Source organism: Phragmites australis, chromosome 6, assembly GCF_958298935.1.
Source record: "Phragmites australis chromosome 6, lpPhrAust1.1, whole genome shotgun sequence".
Taxonomy (NCBI): Eukaryota; Viridiplantae; Streptophyta; class Magnoliopsida; order Poales; family Poaceae; genus Phragmites; species Phragmites australis.
The window spans coordinates 11,135,936-11,146,955 of NC_084926.1; the positions used below are offsets into that span (position 1 = coordinate 11,135,936).

At 46.3% G+C, this 11,020-nt stretch overlaps 1 protein-coding gene across 2 annotated transcripts; it reads left to right on the plus strand.

Moving 5' to 3' along the window:
* Positions 1–1,194: 1,194 nt before the first annotated feature.
* On the plus strand, positions 1,195–7,863 carry LOC133921661 (autophagy-related protein 13a-like). 2 transcript variants are annotated; one of them, XM_062366636.1, is made up of 3 exons: positions 1,195–2,618; positions 6,845–7,014; positions 7,204–7,863. In XM_062366636.1, exons 1-3 carry the CDS (start codon positions 1,464–1,466, stop codon positions 7,490–7,492), a joined length of 1,614 nt encoding a protein of 537 aa, XP_062222620.1. In that variant the 5' UTR covers positions 1,195–1,463; the 3' UTR covers positions 7,493–7,863. The 2 variants fall into 2 exon arrangements, with proteins under 2 accessions (XP_062222620.1, XP_062222618.1); XM_062366634.1 differs by having other exon boundaries at positions 1,198–2,618; positions 7,201–7,863.
* The last annotated feature ends 3,157 nt before the right edge of the window (positions 7,864–11,020 follow it).

Here is an 11,020-nt window from a genome sequence, read left to right on the forward strand (position 1 = left end):
GGGGCAACGACGGTCGAGGCAGGGCAGCACTGGTAGCCCGTAGGCAGTGGCCGAGGTAGACAAGTGGCTGAGGCAAAGGGTGACGGCAACGACGATGCTGTCTGGTGTGAGGCAACGACTGAGCAACTTTGGGCATCTGGCGAATGAGAGTGGCGGTTGGAGTGGAGGCTGGAGGTGGAGAGATGAGTAATGGAGTTGATATGCTAGGTTTTCCAATACAATATAATGGCTTGTTAATTATTATTGCGATCATTAAGTTACACACTGTTATATTTGGCTCGTTATCTCGACAAGTAACAGTAAAAGTCCGCTACCACCGTAGCGGGCGCTATAGTGACAGCTACAACACTATTTCATTACCTTGCGTGCGAGTCACCTTGTAATAAAGAAAAAGCAAGCATTCATGCATCCCTAGGAAGCATCCTTCCTCCGTTCCCTGAAAAGCCAAGCCCAGGAGCATACAGGATTAGGACGAACGTACGTGCACGTCTGAACTACACCTGTTCCGGTAGCCGAAGTTTCAGATTTGGATCCGCTTCAATCCAAGCGGCCCAAAACGCAATCAAATTTGGAGAAACCACGTGCAAATCTGGGACGCGATCGCTCTTATGCTTAACGGTTGTTAGGTGGTAGACAGCGAAGCTAAAAAATCCCGGCTCACCACTCTTCGCAGCGCATCAAATCATTCAAACGCCATAATAATTAGGCGGGCTAGCGTGCCTACGTCGTTCCCGATTTTTATTCCACATATCATAACAGAAGAAAATAAAAAAAATTAGATTCATCAATTTTAAACATCTCAATATTTATTTATAAATTTATCAATATTTAACACATTCATTTAATTATGAGAAAAAATAATGTACTTTTATACATGCACATAATTTTAACATATAGATAATAGTAAATACTAATATAACTAAATTTTTTTTTATATTTTTTTTAAGTTTTAGATATTTTCCTGTGCATTTTAGATTATTTCAACAGATTAACGATATAATTATTATTCCTTTCATTATTTTTCTGAAATTTCTAAAAAATATATACACATATACACACACACACACATATATATATATCAATATATACATATATATATATGTACACACGTATACATAGGATCCATATAACCCCTCTCCAAATCTTATTCTTTAATAATATGTAATAGATTCGTGCTATCGTGACGGCACCTAACAGCGACCCGTTAGCCGGATTCAAAACCGGGGAGGAATCCGTCCCCAAATCCTCACGACTCCCTGCGCCCATCCCACATTCCCACGAGCTCCCGTCATTTGCAGATCTGTTTCTCCCAACTCGATCGCCCCCAGCGCCCGCGCGAGCCAGATTTATGCGGCCTCGTTGCTGCGCGCTGCAGCCATGCAGAGAGGCGGCGGCGGTGGCGGCTTGGGAGCGGGTTTGACTGCTGTTGCGGAGTTGCGGAGGGATCGGTATCGGGCTCGGCAATGGCGAACCTGTCGGACTCGGCGGGCGGCGGCAGCGGCCGCGCCGGCGCGGAGCTGATGGTGCCGCAGTTCCTGCTCAAGGCGCTGCACGCCATCCTCGCCGTGCGCGCGCCGCGCCCGCAAGCGTCGGCGCCCGCGGCTTCGGCGGCGGCGGCGTTCCGGAGGCGGGACAGGTGGTTCCACCTGCCGCTCCATGCGCCGCCGCCGCCGCCCGCGGCGGAGCACCTGCCGGATCCGTCCCCCGGGGAGCCGCTCGTGGTGGACGTGTACCTGGCCCAGTCGGGCGGCGGGGGAGCGGAGGAGGTGGTGGAGCGGTGGACCGTTGCGTGCGAGCCCTGGCCTTCACCCGCGGCGGCGGCGGCCGTGGGGGAGGGGCTGGCGGTCAACAGGTCGTACAAGCGCTGTATCACGTTGCTGCGGTCGCTGTACACCGCGCTCCGATTCCTCCCGGCGTACCGCGCCTTCCGCCTGCTCTGCGCGTCCGGCCAGGTGTACAACTACGAGATGGGCCACCGCGTCGGTTCCTTCGCCGCGCCCTTCTCCCGCACCGAGGAGTTGGCCATGCGCACCCGCAGCTTCGCCCCCGTCGAGACCCAGCTCGGCCGCATTGTCGTCTCCGTCCAGTACCTCCCCACCCTCGCCGCCTTCAATTTCGTGGTCTCCTCCCTCGCAACCGCCACGATCATCACGGATTACGTCGGCAGCCCTGCGGCCGAGCCTATGAGCGCCTTCCCGGCATCGCTTACGGAGGCCGCCGGCTCGGCCTTTCCGCTGCCTTCGAGGCGCCCCAACAGCTGGGCGTCGCCTGCGCCCTGGCCGCACACGCCAGGGCAGCAAGCGAAGTTCTCGCCGCCGCCAGCAGCGTACGCGTCGCCTACGCCCTCGCCGCCCACGTTTGCCGGTGGCTACCTGCACTCGCGGTTTAGCGGCGAGACTGCGCCAATGAGCATACCGCAGGTGGGCGGTGGCAGGGGCCCTGTGCACCATCGGAACATGTCGGAACCCAATAAAGCGATCATGTTTCCCCCACCTTCGCCAAAGAGTGTGCGAGGGGAGGCAGGGATCCAGGAGTCCCCGAAGGAGACCAGCCGGTCGTTCAGAAGGGCGGATGGCATCCGGATGGGCGATCTCTATGCTAACTTGCCTGGTTCTAAGGTGATCGCTTGCTGTTGTCCTTAACCTTAAGTGATGATGTCTGTATGCTTAGATGAAAGAGTAGGACTGCACATCATTAGCATGTTTGAATAACTGAATTGGATCTAGCAGTTTATGGATGCAGTGCAGTGAAGGGTCACTAATTGATTCGTCCTCACTGAAAGGCTAGTGTAGAAAATACTTGTGCCAAAACAGTAAGGCGTATTGTTAAAATTATGTCTTCTCCATCATTCGTTTAGAAAATATGAACCCAGACATTTACTCATGTTGGATTCAGTCCCACATCGCATATTGATGATGGGAGGAGCACAACTTAAAAGGTGGAGGGTCCCTCACCTATCAGGCTAGTCTTTTGGATTGAATTGTCCCAGGACCTTCGTCGTGGCTCTGGTTGGGCCTGTACGTATAGTAGGCCTATTGAGACCTGGGCTAGGGGTGTCGACTCGTGGGTATAGCGAGCTGGGGCAGGCTGTGGCGTACTCTAACAACTCATTAATCATGGCTTCAATGCAAGGAGAACCCTTGTAGAGCTGTAGAGCTAAGTTATTTTGGTTGAAGGCTAATGTTATAGAGTTTTTTTTCCTTTCCAGAAAGGGTGAAGGAGTTGCCCATTCACTTGGAGTGTGAAGAGAAATTTAAATGTTCGTTACAAATGTTAACCATAAAACAGACAAGGAGCCTGCTGCAGAAAACAGATCAACAGCAGTGGCTGGCTCCTGTAGCCAAAGCAACATGTTAACAAGAGAGCAAAGCTGGACCAAAGAAAATTAGCAGCCAGGTGCCTAACAATTAAACTACTGGAGCACGGGCCTTCACTTTTTTATGTCCGCTTGGATTTGATTTGCTGCTTGAAGGAGAATCCTTGCCTCGTTTTGGAAGATCCTTCTATTCCTTTCCTTACAAATGTTCCACCAAGAGTAGACGATGGTGATAGCCCCTCCAAAATCTCGACGGCTTTCTGCGGATGTGAATTTAGCCACCGTGAACCGCCAGTTTTGCAGTCCAGAGAACTCTGGCTGCCTGCCAGTGTTTATAACGGACTCAATTTGCTGTCAAGTTCCAAACTTGTCAGTCATGAGCACGGTCATAGGGGATCATGAGGCCATCCTGTGATCATGAGATTGTCCACAGTAAGGAGTCTGTTATTGCACACTGTAAATGACTTGGTTGGGTTATTGCACATATTTCTAGTATTTGCAGTGATATGAAAAATCTGAATTATGCCAAAATACGCCACATTCTTGAAAAAAAAAGGTGCCAAATACACTGACCTTGCTGTGTTTGGCCATTCCCAGTCTACCTCCACCAAATCTGATTTTTCATGTACAATAGCATGCCCAATTTCTTTCCAGCATGACATCTGGTATAACATAGCTCTAATTTTCTAAGATGTAGCAGCATACTGGACATTCTTTTTGATCTACTTGTTGTGATAAAATCTTATCATTATCATCACATCATAGCTTGGTCTACTAAAAAGTATCTAGTGAAAATAAGTGGGTCCATCGTCCTGAAGTTGAGCTGGCCATTTGAAGTGATGATCATTTGGTACATATGATATTTATATCTTGTATACTGCAAGTCAGTGTGTAGCAGTATGGTAGATCTTAAATAAGTGATATGCATAGTTTTCCAAAGCCTGTGATGTGTAATTGAGCTGCTATGATCATGGTTAACTTAAATTGACTGCTATGACCATTGATTTGTCTTGTGTTGGTCTAACAGTGGAGTTAATAGTATGTGCTTTCATTTGTCTGACATGTATAAATGAGATGCAGTCTACTTTTCTCTAGCTGATGCGGAGGTTGAAGAATTTGTGAGATGTGTAACATACGAAGGATTTAAGGAATAACATGTTAGTGCTGATTGAGCTGTGAATTCAGTAAATTTGTTATCCATGTGGTTTTTTTTTTGGAACAGCACAAACTCAGCAGACAATTATGGACAATATGCCTTCGGTTCTGAAGAAGCTTTAAAGGTCCAGCACAACATTGTTTCCAGTGTTGGGCCCAACATTTTCAAATTGGATGTACATACCTAAAAAAATTGTTCGATAACCATAAATATCAAATAATGACAAGATCCAAAATACAAATTGTTCATAACAATGACAACATCTAAGGTAATATAAATGAATTACAAAATTAAAGTTGAAATACAATACAACTTTACGGTTCTTCATCTTTTGAAATGTAGCATTCAACTTTACAATTTTCAAATCAATAGTCTTTCTCTTAATTTTTGAGCTATGCACAATTTGCATACCATTCAGTAGACAATAGCCAGTACTAAGTAGACAGTTAAGATTAGCATTCTTAGCAATCAAACTACTGAGCCCATGCCAGTCCAGTCCAGTCTATTAGAAAGAAATTTAATATGCTATTGGTTTATTTTATTGTCTCTATAGAACAGGGCCAAAGCTCTCAAAGCTTCGACTAGAGTATAACACAGCTAATTTGACGAACCATTGAAACAATGCACCTTGTCATGAACAAAATAGATCAAAACTTAACCATATATCAAACTATCTAAGTTTACTACATTAGACTAAGAAAGAAGATGATGCTCATTGCTCAGTTGACAATTTCTCTCCAACGCCAACTCGGTCGAGACCGAGGCGCCGCGCTCGCACCGGCACTACCCCTCCCCTCCGGTGTCGTGGAGTCCCTCGCGCTGTCGACACTGAACCTCACAGCGCTTGCACCGGCTGCCTCCATGCTCGAACTCCGCTCGGCTGCCTCCATGCTCGAACTCCGCTCGGCTGCCTCCATGCTCGAACTCCGCTCGGCTGCCTCCATGCTTGAACTCCGTTCGGCTGCCGCTGTCACCTGATCTCGGCTTGGGCTCTTGCAACTCGGACTCAACTGTTAGGAGAGGGAGAGAGCATTTGGGCCAAGTCACAAGTCAGGACTCAGGAGACTTGTGCAGCTATGCGCTAGGCTGTCGGGTGTTGGGCACGTAGCTTGGGTAGTTGGTCGGTTGGGAGTTGGACTTGGGCGGTTGTGCTGTCGGAAGTTGGGTTTGGCCACAAGAGAATACATATAGTTAATTTTTTATACAAAATTTTAGGTGTACATCTATACACCCATGACCCTTAAGTCCTATTTGTTTGGACTTCTACAAGCCGTGGCTTCTTCAGAAGCCTGTTTCTAGTACAAACACATCCAGACTTTCTTCTGGCTTCTCAGACTTCTGTAGTGGTAAAGACTGTTTTCGTTTCTCATAAATCACAGCCAGAAGCTAGCAGAAGCAGGCTGTTTGTTTGGGCTTCTGACTTCTGACTCAGAAGTCAGAAGCCAATAGAAGTCCAAATAAATAGGGCCTTAATGAGCCCGCCCCTGGTTGTTTCCCTCCTTTGCTTTGTAAGGAGGCAGGGAATTCAAACAAATATTTAAACCGTCAAATTGGACTAAGTGATGCTCTATTGTCATTGCATGTTTCACTTGCCATGGTTTTGCAATGTCAAGCTACTAGGATAACAGAAACACTTCATAGTTTTGGCTGAACTGTTGGCACATGAACATACTAAGGGCCTGTTTGTTTGAGCTTATGCTTTTGGATTTTTTGAAAAGTTGTGCTTTTGGTTTTTTTTAAAAACTGTTTTTGGATTTTAGTTGTTGGCTTTTACAATAAATTTTTAACTTCTCAGTACATCACTTTTCAGAAAAGCTACTCTCAACTAACTTTTCACCTTCTAATTCATTTTCTCAGAAACAGGCAAGCTTTTAGCCAGAAGTCACTTTTCAGCTGTCTTGTTTGTTTGGGCTTCAGGCAGCAGAAAAATCAGAAGTAGAAGCCCAAATAAACAAGCCCTAAGCCAATGTAGTCCACTAATCCTTGCGATACAAGAATCAAGAGAATTTGTGTGCACCTGCCATTTCTCGACAGCCTTTTCTTTTCCATATATTGGTCATATCTTGGTACCAGATGTATTCTTTACTTTGTGATTAGTTTGGTTTACAAACTTCATCTTTAAAAGCGCCATACAGATTATTGTAATAGTTTAGTTCCTGTTTTCTTTCGCGTGCTCCATAACCTGTGCTTGCCAGCGTAACTCAATTTCCTGTTTTGATGCTTGTTTGACATAGCTATAGGTTTCACATTTTACTACTTGCATTATACAGTTGATGCCCTGTATCTTTCAAAGAAAGGCTGGGTGCTTGAATTTAAAAAGTATTGTGTGTTCACTGAGTCTATTTGCCTTGAAATTATTGGCCTATGTGCAGATTAAGGACAGTAGGGACGAATCTGGCAGGTTCTCTGGTGTCTTCTCTTCTAGTGGTTCGCCACATCTTGGGGTTTCAAGAAGTTCAAGCAGATTGTCTATGCCGGATGATACTGATGACACAGATTTTCCTTTTGCTGTGGATGATGTTGATCCAGATTCCCGACCTGGGTATGTTTCGGTTCCTATTTCATTTTTGGTGGGATCTTTTGGTACAGTAGTTTCTGCATATGCGAACTGAATTTCTCGGCTTGGTTATCCAACTTTAAGCAACCGCACCCTGTATATATTTAATGATCCTATTTCTTGGGAACGTTTGCAATCCTCATTAGTAAATCATGTCCATTCAATTTACAGGAGTAGTGGTGGAAAGGACGTGGAGGATCAGGCAGGTTCCTCATCCCATAAATCACAAGACGCTGCTGTTGGGTACCTAGTCCACCTGCTGAAGTCCGCACGCCCACTTCGAGATCCTAGCTACTCAACTCATACATCAAGGGCCGAATCTACTGAAGCAGGCAGCACCAGCTCTTTCATGTCCCGCAGGACATCTGATGCATTCGAGGAGCTTGAATCTTTCAAAGAATTAAGGGAGAACCTGCTAGCACATAGTAGATCTAGGCTACAAGATTCATTGGATAAGCCCTAGTGTCGATGATGCCCCTGATTCCATTCTTTAACAGGTGAAGAATCCAAAACCGTAGAGTAGATTATATGGTGAGCTTGGGCAACTCTTATTTCAGATTTGTCCGTGTATATTACTAATCAACAGGCGATTGTTTCTTAAGGAGATTATGCAGGTCGCCATTGATTATGTTGTGGAAATTGCTTCTTATTCTTAAACTCAAAGCAGGAATATTGCCCGTCTTTGTTCATGTGTTAGTGTTTGTATGCAAGAGAAACCATCTGGGTACATGTTGCTGGGACTGGGAGCCTATGATGGGCACAACGCTCTGGCCTGTGGAATTATCATTCATGTAACTAGACTAAACTGTTTATTTATTCTATTTTAAGTCTTTATACTACTTCAATCAATTCATGGAGGTATTACTCTTACTGATTTTCTGATATCCTGATGACCTGACCTGAGAATTTTGTTTTGTGTACGGGCAATGCCCATTCTGTAGGTGGGCTAAGGAATGTTTGCCACTGATGCTAAGAGGTAGCAAAAGGCCAGCCATGTTTGTAACTCTCATGTTCTTCTCTTGATAAAGCGCAATTGAATGGAAATCGAACATTGTTTTTCGGGGGCAAGGGAATCAGGGAACCTATGTGAACGTTGGATTTCCATTTTGCATATTTCTATCTGTAATCATTTGGAACAGAAGGTCCGGAGGAAACCAAGAGCTCCGTTTTTGCCATTTCTTGGTTCTTACCCGCGGCTTCTTCTATTCTCTCTTTGCCTTCCTTTGAAGAAAGCCTCTCAGAATAAAGCGATGCATTCAGCATAGAAGCTACTTTGATTTCGACGATCGAGGCTGTTGGAAGTAGGCTTGACAACAAGGCGATGGGTTCCGCGGGTTTTAGATTTAGGGGGTGCAAAATTTGCCCTGCGGGAGATGCGGGTTGGCCCACGATATGAATTTGGGTTGGGGGTGGGGCCAGTTAACCGCATGTGGGCATCCATGGGCGCCCAAAAAAATCATCAGACATCACTTGCCCAGTCTAGTAGGCCCATCGAGGCACAGAGCGGGTGGCAAGGTGTATGTGTACCGTGTGCTAAACCTAGGTGCCTCGTTTGTCCAGTGTCGCCTTCACATCCCAAATCCATCGCCATCGGCCTGCCGCCCCTCCAAGTCAGGCGTCTACACCCATTCCTCTGGTGGTTTGGCCTCTGCTCCTCGAACCCTAGCTCCTGCCGTTCCACCTTGGTGCGAGCCACGTGCCCACGCCACTCGCCTGGTCGCCGCTCGCCTCGGCATGACCGCGCGAGCTATCTGCCACGCCACTTGCCTTGCCGCTGCCTGCATTGGTGCGACCGTGTGAGCCGCACCACTTGCCTGGCCACTGCTTGCCTACCTTGGATCCTGCATGCCGGCACCGGTGAGTCCATCGCCTCATTCTCCTTCCCTCTTCCCCTTTCTTCTCCCTTCAAAAGCATATCACCCGCGGGTCCCGTCGGATTCAGGGCCAAGGATAGTTTTGCACCTGTCAAGTGGTTCAGATTCAGGATGTTTTTTTAATTCAAATTTCAGATCAGGTACATTTTTGCTGCATTTGGCTCTGACCCATCTCATTGCCAGACCTAGTTGGAAGTGCATGAAATAGCCCTTTTCTGAAATTTTCTATCCTGTTAGCTTATTTGGAGTAAGAACGCACTTCGCAACGATATAACAGATCGTTCCTATAAAAAGTTGCGTTGTCGGTTCCCGAAAGTTTCGTGAACACAATTTTGAGCTGTTTTAAGAACGAGTTCACAGGTGAGAGTCGCAAGTAGCAACTTCCACCATCGATCCAGCCAGGTGCCAATTCATTTTCTATCACAAGTCATCACAACCAACCATGTCAGCGGAATGGACCCATTGCATTGGCACGGTGGATCCAGCATTCCGTTGGCGTGCAGAATCCAATTGAAAGCCTTGTTCCCACCTCTTTTTCAGTCTTTGCAGGCAGCAGCCGATCACTTGTATCCATAAGATGTACAGGATATTGGTTAATTTTTCATTTTTCAATAATCTATATATAATAACATTTTTTTTTGCGAAACAAGGGAGCTTTATTAAAGTTTAAATAATGTCATTACAAACCAAGACTCTAATGCTCTCAGGAAAATTAGAAAAAGACACTCGACTACTACTAGTCCTAATTGCTATTTGCACAAGCTCATGTGCAACCTTATTCTGCTCCCTTCCTATCTTTAACAAAATCAACTCCATGAAGCTGCTGGGCTTCACGTCGGACATCATTGATAATAGGCGCCACCACAGACAAATCAACGGAGTCTATTTGGAGTTTCCGCACCACTGACAAGCAATTAGATTCGAGGATCATTGCCTTGTCCGGCCATCTGGCCGCCAACCGAACCCCTTCTAGGCATGAAACTGCTTCTGCCTCCTCCGCATCCCTGCAATGGAAGAGAACCCTCCCTGCTACAAGCAACAGATGACCCATGTGGTCGCGAATAGCAACCCCAAGTGCTGCTGCCCCCGTCTGATCAGCAAACACACCATCAACATTAATCTTTAGATATCCCACGCTAGGCGGAATCCACCTCTTGTCTTGATGTAGCACCACATTTGCAGCTGTGTTCCTACTCCCCACCAGCAGGCCTGCTTTGCGCTTAACATCTGAAGAATGGTCATGTTGTCTGATTTGGTATAGCGATTCCATATAACACCTCAAGAACCTCACTGATCCTTCAATTGAAATTTCACCCCGACTTTCAGGACATCATTGCGGACAGTCCACACCCTCCAAATGAGCATAAGAAAATTGGCTATGGCTTCAAGAGGGTATTTACCAATGATCAATAGCAACCAATCAGGACCAGACATCTGAATATCACTCTCCACCGGTAGATACCACTAGGACCTCATCGCCTGCCTCAAGGCCAAGGCGTGAGGGCAGCGAATCACTGCATGGAAGCAGTCCTCTTCATGGCTACCACACAAGTCACAGACCATCTGATTCCCCAGGTGACGGTGACACTTATTGGCTTTCGTTGGTAACCCATTATTAACAATTTTCCAGGCAAAGACCTTCACTTTCGATGGAACCAGAGACTGCCATAATTTCTTCCACATTCGTTGATCTCCATCAGGCTGTACACTGTTGCCATTCATACCCAGATCATGCTTTATGCGCATGGCCAACCTATATGCACTTCTTACCGAAAAGTTGCCAAACTTTTCAAAATTCCAAGCAACGAAATCGCTAGTACAAGATGAGGGTAGCTTAATCTTCAAAATTTCAGAAATATCACAAGGATAGAAATACCTTCGCACAATAGTTTCACCCCATGTGTTTCTTGATTCCTCAATCAACTGGCTTACCCATCTGAGCCGACACACTCTAGTACTCCCAATCGGTTGCATACCATAAATACGAGGCAGCCAATTGTCTCGCCAAATTCTTATAGTTGATCCATCTCCGATACGATGTATCACTCCATGCTTCAAAAGATCAAGCCCAAATTCGATGGCACGCCAAGTTGGAGATGCATCCCCTGCAACAACCG